The 18506-nt window shown below is 52.2% G+C and overlaps 9 protein-coding genes and 1 non-coding gene across 10 annotated transcripts; 6 read left to right on the top strand and 4 right to left on the bottom strand.

Moving 5' to 3' along the window:
- Positions 1–146: 146 nt before the first annotated feature.
- BO94DRAFT_508795 (NGG1p interacting factor 3) lies at positions 147–1558 on the top strand (the record flags this gene model as incomplete). Its single annotated transcript, XM_025609678.1, has 4 exons — positions 147–363; positions 434–477; positions 540–665; positions 726–1558. Exons 1-4 carry the CDS (start codon positions 257–259, stop codon positions 1556–1558), a joined length of 1110 nt encoding a protein of 369 aa, XP_025471162.1. The 5' UTR covers positions 147–256.
- Positions 1559–1665: 107 nt separating this feature from the next.
- On the bottom strand, positions 1666–4104 carry cog6 (Golgi transport complex subunit COG6). The gene is made up of 2 exons (XM_025614900.1): positions 3763–4104; positions 1666–3705 (listed from the first exon to the last, which is right to left on the bottom strand). Exons 1-2 carry the CDS (start codon positions 4060–4062, stop codon positions 1768–1770), a joined length of 2238 nt encoding a protein of 745 aa, XP_025471161.1. The 5' UTR covers positions 4063–4104; the 3' UTR covers positions 1666–1767.
- A 243-nt stretch (positions 4105–4347) lies between these two features.
- Positions 4348–5205, top strand: BO94DRAFT_581793 (uncharacterized protein; the record flags this gene model as incomplete). Its single annotated transcript, XM_025615434.1, has 1 exon — positions 4348–5205. One exon carries the CDS (start codon positions 4348–4350, stop codon positions 5203–5205), a length of 858 nt encoding a protein of 285 aa, XP_025471160.1.
- Positions 5206–5371: 166 nt separating this feature from the next.
- BO94DRAFT_531370 (heat shock 9/12 family protein) lies at positions 5372–6233 on the bottom strand. The gene is made up of 3 exons (XM_025610885.1): positions 5803–6233; positions 5551–5743; positions 5372–5487 (listed from the first exon to the last, which is right to left on the bottom strand). The coding sequence occupies exons 1-3, from the start codon at positions 5834–5836 to the stop codon at positions 5445–5447; spliced, it is 270 nt and encodes an 89-aa protein (XP_025471159.1). The 5' UTR covers positions 5837–6233; the 3' UTR covers positions 5372–5444.
- Positions 6234–6485: 252 nt separating this feature from the next.
- Positions 6486–8587, top strand: BO94DRAFT_620904 (uncharacterized protein). Its single transcript, XM_025616964.1, has 2 exons — positions 6486–7690; positions 7739–8587. Exons 1-2 carry the CDS (start codon positions 6752–6754, stop codon positions 8357–8359), a joined length of 1560 nt encoding a protein of 519 aa, XP_025471158.1. The 5' UTR covers positions 6486–6751; the 3' UTR covers positions 8360–8587.
- A 65-nt stretch (positions 8588–8652) lies between these two features.
- BO94DRAFT_581790 (uncharacterized protein) lies at positions 8653–9990 on the top strand (the record flags this gene model as incomplete). The annotated part of the gene is made up of 2 exons (XM_025615433.1): positions 8653–8866; positions 8915–9990. The coding sequence occupies 2 exons, from the start codon at positions 8653–8655 to the stop codon at positions 9988–9990; spliced, it is 1290 nt and encodes a 429-aa protein (XP_025471157.1).
- Positions 9991–10344: 354 nt separating this feature from the next.
- Positions 10345–11453, top strand: BO94DRAFT_581789 (zinc-dependent alcohol dehydrogenase family protein; the record flags this gene model as incomplete). The annotated part of the gene is made up of 2 exons (XM_025615432.1): positions 10345–10512; positions 10560–11453. 2 exons carry the CDS (start codon positions 10345–10347, stop codon positions 11451–11453), a joined length of 1062 nt encoding a protein of 353 aa, XP_025471156.1.
- Positions 11454–11625: 172 nt separating this feature from the next.
- mog1 (Ran GTPase-binding protein MOG1) lies at positions 11626–12479 on the top strand (the record flags this gene model as incomplete). The annotated part of the gene is made up of 2 exons (XM_025609677.1): positions 11626–11840; positions 11921–12479. The coding sequence occupies exons 1-2, from the start codon at positions 11761–11763 to the stop codon at positions 12477–12479; spliced, it is 639 nt and encodes a 212-aa protein (XP_025471155.1). The 5' UTR covers positions 11626–11760.
- A 464-nt stretch (positions 12480–12943) lies between these two features.
- Positions 12944–15348, bottom strand: BO94DRAFT_563051 (SprT family zinc-dependent metalloprotease; the record flags this gene model as incomplete). The annotated part of the gene is made up of 2 exons (XM_025614329.1): positions 12944–14267; positions 14318–15348. 2 exons carry the CDS (start codon positions 15346–15348, stop codon positions 13103–13105), a joined length of 2196 nt encoding a protein of 731 aa, XP_025471154.1. The 3' UTR covers positions 12944–13102.
- A 375-nt stretch (positions 15349–15723) lies between these two features.
- On the bottom strand, positions 15724–15826 carry BO94DRAFT_t72. The gene has a single exon. It is a non-coding gene; the product is annotated as a tRNA-Pro (tRNA).
- Between the last annotated feature and the right edge of the window lie 2680 nt (positions 15827–18506).

Raw genomic sequence — 18506 nt, 5'->3', positions numbered from 1 at the left:
ATTCTCCTTCTGCCGGTACCGTACCGTAAGAAACGGATTGGTCAGCCGATGTGGCTAGTGGGAACTAGTCCGGGAGCGGACTAGATTAGCTGTGGCGCCAGCTCCTCGGCTTCGATCGCTTCGATCGCTTCTCTCTCAAGCTTCATATCTTGTGTCACCTTCGCGGGGTTCCTCGAGCTTAACTTGCACTGGTTATCAAACATTCCGGGCTCGCATTGATCATCAAATACTTTATCGACGCACAGCGGCATTTTCTATGAACTCTGTTTTCCGGCATCCCCTTCGCCTATATTCCACGATGTCTGCATCAGCCCCCACCTCGTCGCCATTCACGCGGGCCGTGGTGAGCTCCATGCGGAAGCTGTATGCTTTCCGAACCTCTACTACATTGGCAGCCCTAGTTTTCTTACAGCTGACCCCTTCGATATAACAGCTACCCAGAGTCATTGGCAGATAAGAGCTGGGACAATACCGGCCGTAAGCTTCTCATCCAGCCCATCTAGCTCACCACCACATTTCCAGCTAACTCTATGTCCTAGTACTCCTTGAAGCGCCCTTCGATCACACTCGCAGACAGAGAAACTCCGCTCTCCTTGCAATTGACCTCACCAAAGCAGTCGCAGATGAAGCAATCGCCCGCCGAGACTCAGTAGTGGTGGCCTACCGTATGCGATGAACCACCGCCCATCCCTACCTACACCGACCACTCACACTCTCATTCCTAGACCCAATTATCTTCCGCGGCCTCAAATCCCTCACATTCAACGACCCCCAACAATCCACCCTCCTCCGCCTAGCTCAAGAAGGCATCAGCGTCTACTCTCCGCACACCGCTATCGACGCAACCCCGGGCGGCATGGGCGACTGGCTGTGCGACATCGTCACCAGCGCAATCGCCCCCACGCCCAACACAAAGCCCACTGTCCAAAAGTCCTCATCAGCGCACTACTCCCACGCCACATTCCCGCAACCACAGCCATCCTCTCCTGCGACGCCTGTCCCTCACGTCCGAACCACCATCATCCCGTCTCCGGCGCCAGTGCCCGAGGGAATGGAGTCAGCTGGAATGGGTCGCATCGTCACCTTTGACGAGCCACAGCCTCTCACCGCCATCGTGGATCGCATCGCCCAGGGTGTCGGATACCCTGGCGGTATCCCTATTGCTATCCCGCAGACTGCCTCGGTCGAGGACCTGAAGATCCGGACCGTGGGCGTGTGTCCAGGTTCTGGATCCAGCATCTTGCTGAAGGGCACTGGCGGTAAGATTCCGGATCTACTCTTCACGGGTGAGTTGAGTCACCACGAAGCATTGGCGGCTGTGGAGCGTGGCTCGGTCGTTATTGCGCTCGCACACTCGAATACTGAACGGGGGTATCTGCGCGCGGTAATGCGAGAGAAGCTGGCGGATGCGGTCAAGAAGGAGTGGGAAGATCAGCGCGCGGAGGGTCTGAAGACGGCTGGCGTACATCTGAAGGATGTGCTCGACGATGCCGAGTGCATTGTCGATGTCAGTGAGCGGGATCGCGATCCCTATGGCATCATGATCCGACAGATCTAGGGGCCTGGCTCCATTCAATAGATCTTGCTCCTACAACATATACCTTATAAGGCTCTCTATGTCTAAATACCAAACCATCAAGACCATACCAAATAGACATACTCAATCACAACTGTAGAACAGTCTAGACTTGCCATAAACTATACACTGCAAAATATATACACCACAACACAGCAACCCCCCTTCCACCTAGTACTAGTAACCCTAGCCTAACTCAACAGGACTCTGATCTCCCCAGTAGTTCTAGGGAACAACTTCCTCAATCCCCATTCCTTGTCTCCCGCCTCATCCTCTTCTTCCCCGTGCTCTTCTTCCTTCTCATCGCCCTCACCCCTCACAACATCAACTCTACCTCTCGCTTCGTCCGCCCCGATAATCATACCCTCTACGAACTCAAAATCGCGACAGAATGCCTCGACGGCTTCCTCGGTCACGCTCTTCACGAAGGTGGCGCTCTGTACGCGCTTCAGGTTGTCGGTTGCGTCCATGAGTGCGGAGGGGAGGAAGTCGTCGAGTTGTTGGCTGATGGCGATGAGGGCGGAGGGGTGGAATGCGGGGAGGGTGGTGATGTCTGCTATGTTGGGGGGTTGTTGGTCTGTTGTTCCAGGGGGTGGTGGCGCTGAGGAGGATGAGAGGGAGAAAGGTTCCAGGGCTGTGAGGAGGGTTTGGAGGCCGGAGGAGGTGAGGAGGTAGCGGTGTTGGATGTTGAGGAGGTCCATGCGGAGAGTGGAGAGGGCTGTTTGGAGTGGGGAGAGGTGGGTTGCGCTTGCGAAAGGGTAGGAGGTGATGGCTGTGCGGGTTGTGAGGTGGATGTTTGTCAGGTAGATGGTTTGCGTGGTGGGATTGGGGAGGTCCGCTGCCGAAGATTTGGCTAGGTCGAGAAAGGGTTCCAGGGCTGCGCGAAGGACGGGGGTAAATCGATTCTCCTTGGGTGCGGTGGAGTTGTCGTCTGGGGTGGTAGAGACGGGTTCGGCGCCGAATGAGGCCTCGTGGGTCTTCATGAGAGAGGTGAGGACTTCGAGGGCGTCTTGGAGGAATTGAGGCGCGGAGAGGTCCGGTGGGGGAGTAAGGGCTAGGTGGTCGGTTGAGAGATTGTTGACGTCGTCCTGCATGAGGGTCTCGAAGTGCTTGAAGGTGAACTTTTCGAGAGTCTCGAGCAATTCAGCCAGGTTGGATTGGGAACCTAGCAGCTTGGAGAAGGTCGTCTGGTAGAAGGAAAGGAGGTTGACCACCTTGTAGCAGGTGACGGGGTCGTCGTGGCCCTGGATGACTAGCTCGACTCGCTGTCGTAGGGCTCGAGAGACGCCAATAAGGTCGCGGTTGACAAGGTCGCTGAGGGCCTTTTGCCCGTCGAAAGTTACTTCCTTGTCTTCATCGATTCGAGACCAGGGCTCACTGCTTAGACCGGCCTGAATGCCTCTGGCAAGCTCTTCCCCGTCTGCGACGAAGAGGGCCTCTAATGCCTCCCGTTCAGAGACGGTGGTGGAATGCACCCAGGCCAGCATGTCTCCGATGTACCGCAGGGGGTCATGAGCGGAGAACTCGATCGGCTTCACGCTCTGGTCACCTGCAGTGCCAGAAACCGCATCCGTAAGGGCATAGTGGAAGGCGTCAGACAGGACATAGTCTCGAGCCTCTGCGAAGAAATCCAAGCAGCTATGAAACAAGCTTGGTCGCTCCGCCAGTACGCGCAGAACGCGCCGGATGGAGCTGCTGATGCGGGGATCTTCGAGGTTCAGGGACCTGAACTCCTTTTGTATCCACCTGTAGAGCTTCTGGTAGGCAGAATTCAGGCTTCTAGAGCTCTTCTCCATAAGCTCCAGACCCAATCGCTCATTCTCACCCCCCAGCAACACCTCACAGTCACGGTGCACCTGTTTCACCCGAGCGAGGATATCAAAGAAGTGATCATCGATGGGCTCTTCGGCGGACGTCAGGATCAGTAGATCCTCATCGGGGACAATGAAATGCTGAGTGAAAGCCTCCAGCAACTGTTGTTTGGTTTCCGCCTCTTGCTTCTGCTTCATCAGCGCCGATGCTTCTTCAAGCACTGGTGTCGTCTCCTGTCTGGCAGAGACTATGTGTTTTCGCATCTCCTCGCATGTTTGGTTCAAATTCGAGATCACGGTACCAATTCGTTTCAATTGCTGCGCATTGGGCCAGGGTTAGCATCCATGTAGACTCGCAGCATCGGCGCATCTCACCTCCGCAACCAACCCAAAGTCTCGCACGATCTCAGCATTGCTATCGACCACTTCTTTCTGAACATCCAAGCGCAGTTGTCGTCGGACCTCTGCCGTATTATGTATTCCTCTGAGACTGAGGGTCTCCAGCGCATCGCGAATATCCGAATCCGCATACGAGGCCGAAAGTACACTTGTCAGTCGGTTGGACAAGGCATTCGATCGCTGGTGTATTGGCGGTGAAAGCGGGGAGGACGCCGGAGAGGTGCGAGTGGAAGCATGGTTGGAGATGACTCCATTTGGAGGGAAATAACTCGCCATCGTGGGGGAAGCTGGTCTGAATGACTGTCTGGCCGGGGGATGGTCACTGCGACTGTCCCGCTGGACGGGGAGCCGAGGCGGCGGTCGGATAAACACCGCGTGCTTGCTTGCCCCGGCCGGCGGGTTGATCCGTCGCATTCAACATTCAACATTCAACCTCACTTTCCCCGGGGCTTCACTCCGTCTGCATCTCCGAGAAGGCCCCAATCCTTCTACTATCACACCATCCTTGGTCGCTCAATCTTGACAATTCTCCAACCACTTCCGACAATAGTCCCGACTGCCATGGATACCCCCCTCTTCTCCCCCGCAAAAGCGCGCCAGGCAGCCATCCAAGCCAAAGACTGGGCCTACGTCAATGCCTGGCTCAGCCGTCAGTACGGTCCGAATCCGGTTCCCAGATTTGAGCGAAATGAAGATACCCTGCGGACTCTTCTAGCCCTGGCTGCTGCCAATGATACTGCGGATGAGGAGGTTACCGTGCTTCACCAGGCTCGCGAAGAAGCGGTTGAGAGCTTCAAAGCCCGGGAGGAGGTTGAGGAGAAGCAGAAGATGGAGATTTTGGATGAGGTGGAGCATTGTCTGGATGATAATGGCAGACGAAACCTAGAAGATTTGGCAGAGACGACAGCAGTGCTGGGAGCCTTGGGCACAGAGACGAAAGACCTGGGCCAATCAATCATTAACCTTACGATAGAAGAGTTCGGCGCCAAAGATCAGATGTCCAAAGTACAGGCGCTACATGACTACTTAGAAAGGGAATTGGCTACGCTGAGAGAACAGCTTCAAGATCTCAAGACCAACGCAGCGTATGAAACGCCTGCCAATCTCCCCGCGCTAACTGCCGAGTGGACGCGAGAGACCAAATTACTCAACGCGAAAGTCGGCGAGTATCAAGATCGGATCGCTTCCCTACAAAGAGCTAAAGTCAAGGGACCTACGCTCGAAGAAGTCATGGCGGAAGAGGAAATGGTGACTAGTATGCTGGAAAGCACCCAAACCCTGGAGAAAAGGGTCAAGGCGTTCCACGACCTGCCCAAAGACATCCCCGGTGCTCGGGTGCAATACAAGGAGCTAGAGCAGGAACTTGACAAACTCACCCGGCAACGGGACGCAATGTTTGAGAAATTAGTTGACAGGTAAACATTACTGATCTTATAGGACTTCTTCAAGTTAATTATGAAACAATTGACTAGTATTGAGCCTATTGAGAGGTGATACTATCAGACTATTGTATCGTCAACTCATTAATCATAAGACAATCTGCCGTGAGCCGCCAATCCATCTCCCGATTTCCATGTCCCGATTTCCATGCATCAGAACCGCGAAAGTGCTATTGGGCGTGGCACGTCGAACGATTGCATATTAAGATGGATAATGGGTTAGTTGTCACCCAGGCCGACGGCGTTCTTGATCTTGTCACCACTGCGAGTCTGTTAGTTCAATGCTTCGACAGAATAGCGGGGTGTGTCCCAAGGAGATACTGACATCGAGCCGGAGGCACCGCCGTGGGAAGCGTTGTCGTGGGAGCGCTGGGTCTTGTCGAAAGCCTCCTGGGGAGCGGACTTGCTGTCGTCGGTCTGGAAGCCGCGGGCAACACGGTCAGTGGTGTCGGTGAAGCTCTCCTTGACCTTGTCCTGGGTGGACTTGGTGGAGTCGGGAGTCATCTCCTCCTTGGCCTCTGCATTGAAGTAAGCATCATGCGAGCAATTGGCAGGTACCTGAGAACAGGCAACTTACTAGTGGTGAAATCCTTGCGACCGGTGTCAGACATGTTGATTGTGTCGTTGTTGGATTTGTTTGGAAGTAGTTGAAAGTTGGATTGGATGTTGTAGATTGCAAAGTGTGGATGATTGATGATGATGAAGGACAGTCAACGAAGGTGGAAAGGTGCCCTTATATAGCTTTAGAGTCTCTACGAAATTGCTCCATGACGTCGACAACCCTGGCTGTGAATCCATACGCAATGGTCTGTGGATGTGGTTGTAGTCAGTGAAGCAGGGTGCCATGGAAGAGATGCCGGCGAATCAACGTCATCATGAGGGGTCTACCCCGGTTTCGATCCGGTCGATGGATCTTGCATGCGTGTCATCGGTCATACCCTCGGTCGCTGTGCAGACCCGGAGCAATGGCGCCAGCCATGACGATCTGGTCCAGACTTACTCCTGTACGATGGTGGTATTTGGAGGCCCCAGTCATGACGTCTCCATGATTGCATGAAGCCATTTGCGGTTAGCGCCATTGTCGGCGCCAAGCCTCCTCGGATTATCATTCAGACGACTTCCGATATCTACTATACCACATTAGGGATGGTCCTTTTGGTGCCGAAGACCGCAGGCGGTGGCCAGTCGCAGAATTGGGCCAGCTGTTCACCGCCACGCGGCGAGCGCCTTCAGGCCGAGTCTGCCTGTCGCCGTGCCTGACGCTCTTCCTCTCCTCGTGCTTCCAATGCGTTTGGCGCCAACACTCTCTCATCAGGTCCCCTGGACCATCATGTTGATCTGCTCTATATCTATTGCCTCTTCTTCATTTTTTTATTCTGACCTATAGTTTTCTATTTGCGCTGGACGTTCTCTGCGAGCCGTCAGTCTGGATATTGAGTCAACCCCGCCTGGCTTATCTATCGCCGCTTGACTCGGACCGGCGATACTCTAATCATCTCATTATCAATCCCGCTACTCTACCTGTAATGCCATCATCGCTTGAGTCAGCTTCAAATTGGGATCTCACTCCGGTGATCAATCTCCTTCGCACACCGACCTACGGTACCGGTAGCCCGTCTATTCCTTATCGCCACCCTGAGCCTGTCCCTGTTTCTCGGTCGACTCGGGAGCCAAACAGGAACGATGTTTACGTTTCCGCTGCGCACGCGCTCGACTTAAGGCCTGCGGAGGGTGGTCCTCCACGGCTGGGAGACTTTGGTTCTCTTTGGGAGCTTCTGGGCAGTACTGGCATCCCATCCGCTCGCCCACAGGTTGAACCTCGTGAAGCCCTACGGAGCACACCCAACCCGCCGCCACAACCAGCCAAACAGATTGAGATCCTTAAACGACCTTTGAATAATCACGCGAGCCCTGCAGGTCCAGATCAGGTGCCCCCTCGTACACCAGCAAAGCCTATACCTGTTTCCGGTGTCTCTAAATCCCGTAGCTTGCAGACCAAGGTCGCAGCCGGGAAGAGCGCTCATGGTAACCGCGATGCTACACTAAGTAAACGCGCATATGAATCTAGCACGTCTGAGAGCGCCGTGGAGGCCGAATCCGACGGTAACCTCAGCGTCTTTGATCCCCCTCTGTCGAAGAAGGGTAGCGTCCTGTCGCTCGTCCCTCCGCAGGTAGGCACGGCGGGTGCCGTGTCTGACCCATACGAAACTCCGCCATCATCCTATGACGAGACTATTGAGATATCTCCGTCGAAGATTGTGAAGAACGCTCCTAGCTCTAGCACTATCCGCGTACAACCTATCTCGTACCGATCGGCCGCGGATCGGAGGGTTGGTCTCTTGACCAAGCTTCTAAAGAATTTCCCCGACTACGCCGATGCTGTCACCCAAGTGGGACGGCCTTTAAACCCCAAGAAGACGGATGTCACCTGTCATCCTATCCATGTCTTTGTTGACATGTCCAATGTAAGTATGGTCCTATGGTGGCGGTGTAAACTCACTAACTTGGTTCAGATCATGGTTGGATTTCACGACACCGTGAAGCTATCGCGCAAAATCCCGGTGAAAACACGGATCCGCCGATTGCCTCTATCATTCCAGAATTTCTCTTTGATTCTCGAGCGCGGTCGGCCCACCGCCAAAAGGGTTTTGGTGGGCTCTGACCGATTTGCTGCCATCACCGAAGGCGAACAGCTTGGCTACGAGACGAACATCCTCGACCGGGTCCACAAGGTCAAACACATGACTCCTCGTCAAATGAGGTTCCGCAAGAATCCGCGAGCAGGCCCCCACGACCCCGGGAGTGGTTCAGAAACGAACGATGCACTGGGGGAGCGGTGGGTTGAGCAGGGTGTGGACGAAATTCTGCATCTGAAGATTCTGGAAAGTCTGTTGGATACGGACGACCCAGCCACCATTGTGTTAGCCACGGGAGACGCGGCGGAAGCCGAGTTCTCAGGCGGGTTTATGAAGATGGTGGAGCGGGCGCTGACTCGGGGATGGGCCGTGGAGCTGGTGAGCTTCAGCCAGGTGACGAGTTATGCTTATCGCCGGAAGGAATTCCGGGCGAAATGGGGGAATCGGTTTCGGATGGTTGCGTTGGATGAATATATTGAAGAGCTGCTTGACATGTAGCTGAGATTGGATCACTGCTGGCAGGCTTGTTGATTGATTTAATAGTGGTTGATGGTGGTTGATAATTTGTTGATGGCCTTTATGGTGAGCCATGCAGAAAGGCGGCCTTGAATTCTAAGTACCTAGATAGTTATGCATCCCATGGCTTATATTCTGATCGCTGTATTGCTAGACGTTGCACTTCACTTCATCTGGGGTAGGAAGTGACCAATTAATAATCCATCCCGGCTGAGGCTCATCTCTGGACCCCTGTGGTTGTTGACCTCAACCTACCAAGGACATAACCACTGACAATGGAGCCTACCAACTTCACCTTTCTGAATACCACGGGAGCTTCGAGTCTCTCCAAGCCCGCTACAAAGCGGATGAGGGCGCACATCACCAAGACCAATTTCGCGAAACGGCGCCAGCGGATTGCTGACGCTACTGCGACTAAACGATCCCTCGACGTGTCGTCAGGTAGACCGGGATGGGTGAGTGTCAGCGAAGCATCCAGTGCCAGTGCCTGTATGAATACCTGCACCATCTTCATTGGCGATGACTGACTCCAGGCAGTTCGCAGACTACAAGAGCTGTCCTTCTTGGAAGGCAACTATACCCCAGAAAACCCCCGTGATGAAGCGTGGTTAAGCCTCATTGCCTCGGAACCGGCCCTGATCGAAGCATTACTGGCGGTGGCTGTGCGACAATGGTCCCCCGGCAGCACATGGCAATTACAAGCTGATAACCATTCATACACAGCTGTCAAGTTAGTTAAACAGCTGATCACGTCTACGCGGCCTAAGACGGATGGGGTCCTGGGAGCAGTTGTTAGCATGGCAATTGGTGCGGCTCTAACACAGGATCAGGTTGTCTGGAATATTCATATCAATGGACTGGTTGATATTGTCAAATCCAGGCAATTCCAGGCCTTGCCTGTTGTGCCGTCATGGTTTATCGATTTTCTTGTTCAGTTGGTGCTCCTTGGTCCTTATACAACTCACGCTAATGATATGAATGGTAGGGACTCAATCAACAGCATATTCGGTTTTCCGCGCGTTTATCATCAAAGTATTGTCGAAGCATTGGGCGATGACCAGGGTCAGAGAATCTCAAAGCTAGCGAATATCTGTAATAGGGTGATTCAGCTCCGGGAGTTGATGGAGTTCCGACACCAACACCAGTTCGATGCCTATTTTATAGCTCGAGAGATTGAAGAGCCTTTGGCTAGATTACACTATGAATTGCGGGCTCTCCGAGTCGAAAGTGATGCACAGGTTGATGCTGCTGCACGCGCGATCGAACTCGTGCTCTATCTCCTTTGGCCTTCATCGTCTGGAGCTCATTTAACCCTCCTGGCTGCTGAGCTGAAAGATGCCATATGCCGGTTTCCGATTAAGTGCTGTTACTATATGAATCTGACGTCTTTTCAGCTCATGGTTGGGGCCATTGCTGCAGAGGAGGGCTCGCTCACGAGAGCATGGTTTGTCGACCGATTGGCGAGGGCGGTGCGAGTGATGCATTTTCATGGATGGAATGAGCCATTGGGCATTATGCAGAGGAAATTGACAACTGATGTCGGTCTGAATGGGCGGTTCAGGGCCCTGTGGAGGGAATTACATCACACGGCTGTTAATGCAGAAGATCTATAGGAAACAGCAACGGCTAGGGATTCAATCGAACAAACGCGGATTTCAAATCGTGAGTAATCTATTTTTGTCCCGTCGGATGTGACTTGGATATTACTACTATCTTGTAGCGCTAATGCAATTATAGAATGACATCTCTGCGACAAACCATCCATAAGCCAATCATCGGAGCGATTCAGCTCCACGCCGGCTCAATCTGATTTTCCCGATTAGGAAAATCAGATTCTAGTGTATAACATGAGCTAGCGCTCAAGCTCTTCCAACCACACATAAATACCGTCTATGTCTATCTCTCTAGGATGGAAGACATCTGCACATTTGCAGTACATATTTCAGTACTCTCAAATTACTTGAACCATGGCCAGGCAATGGGTCTTGACGGGCCAAGAAGGCTTCGAGACGTCCCTCGAGTATCAACCGGACATCAGCAAACCATCAGCTCACGACTTAGGTCCCAACGAGGTCTTGGTCAGGATATACGCTGCAAGTCTAAACTATCGTGACTTGAAGATTGCAAGCCCTGCGGTATGTCCTTATGACCCGCAGATGCTCAATGTTGCTAATACTTGCAGAATTTCAATGGGGCAATCGTCCCTCCGCTTGTTCCAGCCTGCGATGGTGCTGGCATGGTAGGGGCTGTCGGATCATCCGTGAAGGAGTTCAGTCCGGGAGACCGAGTCGTCACACACCTTGCCCCTAAGAAGGTGGAATCCCACGGGGACAATGCTCCCCTTGGCCTCCCCGATTCTCGCCCTGCTCTCGGACAGGGACTCCATGGCACCCTGCGATCTCACGGAGTTTTCTCGGAATATGCTCTTGTCCATGCACCTACATCATTGGAATGGCTCCCTGCAGCTACTCTGACCTGCACTTGGACCACGGCATGGAACGCCCTCTTCGGGTTGAAGGGCAAGGAAGCTGGCCCTGGCTCATGGGTGCTCGTCCAAGGCACAGGCGGTGTCAGCATAGCCACTCTTCAGCTCGCTGTAGCAGCAGGTGCCACTGTTGTTGCTACCACATCGAACGACGAGAAAGCAGCTCGTCTCAAAGCGTTGGGTGCGACTCATGTGGTTTCGTACCGCACCAGCCCGGCCTGGGGAGATGAGGCACGACAATTGACTCCCGACGGACGCGGTTTCGACTTTGTCATTGACATTGGGGGCAATCAAACGCTATCCCAGTCTCTGGCGGCGGTGCGGGTCGACGGGATTGTGCTGGTAGTGGGCATGGTCGGCGAAGACACTGCGCCGGTGCCGTTGTATACTGCTCTGCTGCATACTTGTATTGTCCGTGGCTTGCTTGCAGGCAGTCGCAATCAATTCCGAGAAGTGGTTCGCTTTATCGATGAGAAGGGCATTGTGCCTGAGGTGGATGAGGTGGTGTTTGAGCTTGCAGAGGCAAAGAGCGCGTATCGGCGTCTGCAGGAGAAGAAGCATTTTGCGAAGGTCGTGATTCGGATTGATTAGGTGCTTATGATTATTTGCTCATATATTATCCGAGATAGTGCTAGGAATCCCACCATATTATCAAAAACTATAAAGAGTATATATACCGCGGGCCAACCGGGACCCCGCCCCACCCCCACCATGATCCTCCTCCAAAAGTTCCGCCCAGCTGAGCTTTCTTTCACCCCTCCACCATCCATCTACAACTTCATCCCTCCTCCCTACACAACCTTCTCGATACCAAACAACAGCTACACATATACGGGCCTCCTCTCTCACAACTAACCCCAACATCCACCCCACAAACCACACACCAATCCAATCTACAATGACCACCACCTACACCCCGCAACCCCTCTACGGCGGCGCCATCAAAGCCCTCATTCCCAACAACTGGATTGACGCAAGGTACCCCCATCCCAACCCCAAATACCCCTCATCCCCCCCCCCCCCCACGACCACTCACTAACCATAAAAAAAACCCCCAGCACACTGCGCCAAATCCCCGACCACCAAGAACTCTACCTCTCACCCACCACCCTCTCAACCCTAATCTACGAGATCAACGAATACGTCCCCACCAGCACCAGCCTCACAACATTAACCAACTACACGCATCTCCTCCCTCCCTCCCAAGCTCAATCCCAATCTCACAACCAAGAGAAACAAAGAGGCCAGGAATCCCTCGATCGCGCAGCCGTAATCTACCATTTACATGATCTACTCGACGAGGGCGATGAACTTGACATGATTATTCCTCCGACGAGAGTCACAGTAGGAAAGGGATTTGAGGAAAAAGGGAAGGGGAGAAGATATACAGGCTGTGCGGTATTCAAATCTACATCTAAGTGGAAGGAAACGACAACCAAATGCTGGTTTCTGGTTGTGAGGTTGGAAGAGCAGGAAACTGATCTGGTGGTTTGGGGGAATGTGCCGGGGGGGGAACTTTCTGGGGAGGAGTTGAGGATGGAGGAGGAGGGCATGGGGGCGTTGGTTGGGGCTTTGGGGCGGGAGTTGAAGGTCGTGGAGTGGGATTTGTTTGGGTAGGTTTTTTTTTCTTTCTTTCTTTCTCTTTTTGGGGGGAGAAGGGGGTTGTTTGGTTGTTATGTGGATTGTGTTTATAGTCAAGGGAGGGAGGAAGGGTGTCGATGGGATTGATTGATTGATATAGATAGATACCATATATGTATATTTTGTTGTTTAGTTGAGGTGGGTGGGTGAGTAAGTGAAGGGGCATGATGCTGTGCATATATGTAGATGAACATTCTGAAGATGTAGGTGGGCTTGACTGGAAGGTGGTAAGGAAAAGCACCCCGACTTTATTTATATAGACGGATTGTTTGCTGACCTGCCTAGATAGAACACAAGCACCACGGTAACAGAGATAAATATATTCAAAATCCGGTGACATACAAGGACTGACCAGCACCCAGCTGTGGTTTTGGTCTAGTTGGCAAGTCATGTCACTGCTTACTTAGACAATCTACGATCAAAGACATAAACAATATACACAATTGCATTCCTATCTACAACTCATCCAATGTGCATCATCTGCTGTACAATACCAGGCAAAAAAAGAAAAACAGCAACGCTGGTATGTCAATCGCTAAAACAAGACATTCAACATCATCATGACATATCAAGGTCATCTCCATACCCCCGGCCCAAACTCAGGACTCAGTCAGATCAACATAGTACGTCCGCTTTTCCACCTGTTTCATAATTTGGGCCGCCTGGTTCACTAACCCGGCCGTGGGCTTTTTAAAAGGCGTCGCCTTCTTCAGCGGTGAGATATTCCTCGGCTTGGGCTTAATCTGTTGTAAAAGACCCTTACACGTTCCACACCGATGTTTCCGCACGTCGATGCTTTTCGAGTGACGCTTATAGTCCATACTGCAGTCGACACAACGCCACACGTACTTATAGTCGATATCATAGTCATGGTTAGTCGTTATCTCAATATGTCGGCCGTAGATGGGATGGTCTTTGAGACTCTCCTTGACCTTGTCGGCCCATTGATAGAAGCTCTTTCCGTGGGCGTCCTTCAAAACACCTGATATCATATAGTTGGCCAGATGGCAGAACTCGTGGGCTAGGGTTTTGATGAGCCGGTCTTCGGCATCGATGACTGATGTTCCAAGCTCGACCACGGCATGATGTATCTCAGAGCTCGTGTTGTCTACGTGCCAACGTGCACGCCCGGCAGTCGTCCGGAAACTCTTCCATACAATTGACACACCACCCGTGGGCGCCGTGAGCCGACGGATCCGACCCCCTGTTACGGTATTGTCGAGAACCTTGAGGAACTCCTCCGCCATGGCCTGTCTCTTATTGATGAATCCCTGCTTGCGCGCTTTTTCGGCTTTTCTTTTGTCCGCCTCTGCTTTGCGCAGTGCCGTCTTGCTAGGTGTCTTGGTAAGTGCCCCGACGGGTGTCCTTGATGTTTTTGCGGTTTTGGGCACAATCTTCGTGTCGGTGGCTTCGATATCGGAGTCTTCTTCTCCCACCGCTGTATCAGTAGCTAGCTTGATCAGTCGTAGCTGATTCTTTTTCACGGGTCTCAGCATGATGTCCGTATCAATGTCCTCGATTTCCGACTCGTCAAAATCCGGCAGCAGGTCTATTTTACATGGGGAGTACTGATCGACCCAGTTGTTCGTGGTCTCTTGGCTCCAGAATGCGTCAACGCTCTCTCGATGCGGTGTGGGCGGTATATGGACTCTGGACTTCGTTGGGGATGGGAGACAGCGCTTCGAGGGACTAGATGGAGGGGTTTCCAAACCACTCTTGCTTGATTGTGACTTCTTCGTCGGGGAATCAATCTGGTCGGTATCCCTGTGGATGTCAGTATGATATATTCCTCTCAGACTCTTTCCGTTACTCACTCATTAGGGTTTTGATTCAACTGATCAAATTCTTCTTGGTTTAGCTTCAGGCCATTGAGCTTCTTCAGTACCTCCAGCTCGCTCTGAAACAACTTCTTAGGCTTTGTGTCTAATCTAGGAACTGCCCTTGTCAAGGTGGCCGGTACAGACGGTTCCAGATGAAGGCTTCCATTGTGAGAAGCGTCCTGGACCGTTAGCTCCATCCCTAGATCAGGACGTCTGCCTCTCAGCAATCTCTTTCTAGTTCTGGGCGGAGAAGGCGTCGGCTGTTTTTCTTCTTGTTCGGACGTTTCATCGTCCGATGTCTCATGGTAGCTTATTTCTTCGTTGTCGCTAACAATGAAATCGTCCATCGAGTCAAAGCCATTCTCACCTCCTTCATCGTCCGACTTCGTCTCCGGTTGTTGATGGTCCCGGTATCTAGTCCTAGACCTGCCCCTCGGTGGTGTCTGCCGGGCTATAGTCCGCGCAGCGGGTCGATTCGAAGCAGTAGACGAGTTCCTAGAGAGAGATGACCCCTCATCTTCCTGCTCTTCCCCATCAACGGGATCATTTTCCTTGTCATAATTATATCCCACTGACTTGCGCGGTGACCTGTTGCGCGGCTGGTGAGACAATGGAAGCAACAAGGAATTGACCTGAGAGAGCTTCAAAGGGTCCGTTGTTCGGTCCTCGGTCAACAAAGAGCGGGACGACGACGAGAAGCTGCTATTTTCGGTTTCACTGAGGCCATCACTCTCTGAGAATATATCGAATGTTCCACTCGAAACCGTGTCTGCCCTTTGTAATCTATTTTTCACCCGCGGTCTTTCAACCGCTGTAGTCGTGGACCTGCTCTTTGACCATGTCTCGCCGATGGCGGCCCATTGTTCCCTCTCCGCATTATCCTTCTGGGAGGCCGATGATGCCTGAGATCTATCCCGGGGCTCGCGCTTGATTGTTGCAGTTCGACTGAGTCTGTTCTGGGGAGGTGTCCGGCGTTCTTGCAGCTTGGCTGGCTTGACGGGACTGGCGGGGTTGAGTCGAGCCATGTTGGCGGCAGCCCCTCCACCTCTGCGGCAGGTAGTGTGAGTTGTCAGAATGCACCTGCCAGATTGCCGGTGTCCGGTCGATTTATCTGCGGGATGGCAGTGATGTATGTACTGTACCTGCGTGTGAGCGTGCTGAGATGAGGACTATTGATGGACGGTGAAGAGATATGGTTGGCACGGCAACGTCAGGTACCAGAGGAACGGCTCGGTTTAAGATTCCGCGGCGTGTCAATCCGCAGTCATTGGGATAGCGGTGAGACTGGTTCATTACGCTTACGCATGTGTTTTTTTGCTCCCATCTATCTATATATATACATGCATACACACGGTAGATGAACATGAAACAAGCAAAAAAAGAACAAAAAGAAGATACAAGGCCCGAGCCGCGGATCGAACGCGGGACCTCTCGCAGATATGCTTGGGTTTGTAGGCGAGTTGCCATCCCTAAGCGAGAATCATACCACTAGACCACCCGGGCTTGTTATATATTTGGCTTTCTACTATTAGCCTTATACGCCTATTCCACTGAATTGAAGTAAGACCAAGCACTTCGAGATATCCTCTATAGGCTCAATCTCGATTGTTTGCTGTCCTAGGCTCTTATCTTGTTCTATTTAGTTATAATGCTGAACAAACCCTGCCATCTTCTTACGAAGTCATTCATGTAACAATTAGCAAGGCACATATTGTTGACTGTATTTACTTGTGTCTGCCACTACACCGGTGTGTATATGTTTACAGCCTGGTAAACCACTCAGGAGACCATGGATCCTCCCACGACCGACCAAAGCCGCATCAAAGCAAGAAAGAAGCTAAAGGCTTGGAATGCAAGCACACCGCAGAAACAAATATTACTGCAATGACTGTATATCCAGTCGGATTCCCACATACTGTCCAGGAACAGAGAGTTCCAGCACCAAGAGATTAGTATAAAAAAGCCGCAGACTGAACGATTGTAACAAATATAAAGCCAAAGGTACATGGATGTTTCACTATTTCAGTGTGTTCAGGATTGGGCATGCAATATAACCTGTTTGTTGATGGCTGTGGCTAGCTATATATGCAGGCCATTCACATAGAAGTAAATGTCTTAGATCGTCAATAATCCATGAGATGATGCCTCATGTACTTCAGATGTAGGACCCATAAGTATCTACCCCTCAAAGTGTTGGAAATTTCCCGCATAGGTGGGAAACCAGACATGCAACCCCCCCCCCCCCCAACTGCATGGCTCTCACAATATATGTGATAGTGCACATGCATCTTTACCCACCATAGCATGGACCGTGTGTATAGACATTCGTGTCCACATATGCGTGGTAAAAGTATGTATCTCAAGCTAGTAGCAGGTGCAATACTCAAAGCACACACCGTCAACCTCCGAGCACAGCCGGAAGCAGCAGAGAGACTATGTAGTGGTAGTAGAGGTAACACCTGTAGCAATCCTGTCCAGAATCCATGACACGTGATGTCATGCTCGATTATCGAGCTGTTGTCGTAGGTCGACGCGAGGCATATAGCTACAGATAGAATGATGCGAGCCTGCTGCGAAGACCGAAGGGCTGAACAATTATAATCAACCGTAACTACATAAAGAGTACGACAAAGGAAGATGGACCCCAAAGATGTGCCAACAGTAAAACCCAGTGGACCCAGGCAAAGGATACCACGATCACTACAGTATACCAAACTATAGGCTCACCTGGATTTATATAACCCAATCAGGCACAACGCACGCACCGAACCAAGGATGGGTATACACTCCCTGCCGGTCATGTATGACAGTTCAAAGGCCAGTTAAGCGCAGTGTCAACGACAAAAAGCTTCGAATCTCAAGCGATTCGCTGAGATAATTCGAGCCAGCATATTCCATAGAGCAACGACTGGTGCCCTCCATGGTCATCATGGCTACTGCCATATGCAGCAATCGCCACGCCAGAGGGGAACTATCCTGGCAGCATATACAACACTGCAGGGCCCAAGATGCACAATTATCTCATGTGGCATCCAAGGGGTCGCCAAAGCAAGCCCAACCAAGACCATACATGCACATGCACACAATCCAGGTCACACCACGATCATCGAGTCCGAGACAAAGAGTGCGGCAGTATTGCAGAGTCCAACGAGGACTAAGTTCAGCGCGTGATCAGGCCTCGGGATGCCGTTGCGTCAACTGTGCAACCAAAGCATATGCATTTATTCCGCAGGGCCACAACGGCCACAACTTAACCGCCGAATGCGGGGACGTGCTATACTCAGCCTGCCCAAAGCATCTGCGCAGATTATCGTATGCTTCAATGTAAGGTTGCCATTAAAGTTTTAGCTTGCCGCACTTCTGGATCCGATGTTGCCTCGAGACATGCCGATCTCGAGTTTCAAGGCAAAGCACCACCGAGAAGCATGGCGTAGGATATCGATGTGGCAAGGTCATAATTAACTGAGACCGTCGGTGGCAGGAAACTCAAGTCCAACCTCCCCATATAATTGACGGTGTAGGAAGATGATCCCTCCCTTTCCCGTCAGCAGAATGATTCCAGGCCGATAAACATTCACCATTGCGGAAGTCGAGCTCGGACGGGCGAAATAATGCCTAGACTTCCCCCTGTCGAGCCCCCCTCATCTTCACAGTACGACGTACAGAGTAGGTGTGTAGATATAGATAGACCGAGGCGGGCGGATGACTCGATAGGGAGGCCATTAGTGCCTGGCACTTCCATTAATAATGCGATAATGTGATGCGGTGTAAGTCGGAACAAAAGATACCACTTTACGAAGTAACAAAACCCGTTGGCGGACTAGTGGTCAGTACTGTAAGACGAGGGAGGAAGATGATGGGGGAGCCGGGGTTCTAGGTCGGGCGAGATGGAACCTGAAACCCCCCTTTTTTTCGAGAGGTTCCACGTCTCCGACCAGGCCGGCCCATTCAATCCATCGACTTGGCCGGCGTCAAGGAATTGCCACCCGTTGGCCTTTGTCGGCCTGCCTCCTCCGATTGGCCGCGGCTTGCATCCCAGCCCCATGCATCCCACCGCCACCTCTCTTTAGGGATTGGCCCATCGACGCCGCGATGAAACCTGTAAGTTGTCCGGATCCCAACCAAGAAGCTCCACCCTCCCGCCTAATGGGTGCATTGCTGGCAGCAACTTCAAGCAGGTCTG

This window comes from Aspergillus sclerotioniger (genome assembly GCF_003184525.1).
Source record: "Aspergillus sclerotioniger CBS 115572 chromosome Unknown BO94scaffold_4, whole genome shotgun sequence".
NCBI classification, from domain to species: Eukaryota; Fungi; Ascomycota; class Eurotiomycetes; order Eurotiales; family Aspergillaceae; genus Aspergillus; species Aspergillus sclerotioniger.
The sequence above is the reverse complement of the archived record's forward strand: the minus strand, read 5'-3'. Positions and strand labels throughout refer to the sequence as shown.

Bases quoted from the DNA above. Each gene is read 5' to 3' on its own strand.
- cog6 (XM_025614900.1), bottom strand. From the start codon at position 4,062: ATGGCGAGTTATTTCCCTCCAAATGGAGTCATCTCCAACCATGCTTCC. The intron at 3,706-3,762 runs GTGAGATGCGCC...CCCAATGCGCAG, and splicing joins ACTTTGGGTTGGTTGCGGAG to CAATTGAAACGAATTGGTAC.
- BO94DRAFT_531370 (XM_025610885.1), bottom strand. From the start codon at position 5,836: ATGTCTGACACCGGTCGCAAGGATTTCACCACTA. The intron at 5,744-5,802 runs GTAAGTTGCCTG...ACTTCAATGCAG, and splicing joins TCGCAAGGATTTCACCACTA to AGGCCAAGGAGGAGATGACT. The intron at 5,488-5,550 runs GTCAGTATCTCC...ACAGACTCGCAG, and splicing joins GGCGGTGCCTCCGGCTCGAT to TGGTGACAAGATCAAGAACG.
- BO94DRAFT_620904 (XM_025616964.1), top strand. From the start codon at position 6,752: ATGCCATCATCGCTTGAGTCAGCTTCAAATTGGGATCTCACTCCGGTG. The intron at 7,691-7,738 runs GTAAGTATGGTC...AACTTGGTTCAG, and splicing joins TCTTTGTTGACATGTCCAAT to ATCATGGTTGGATTTCACGA.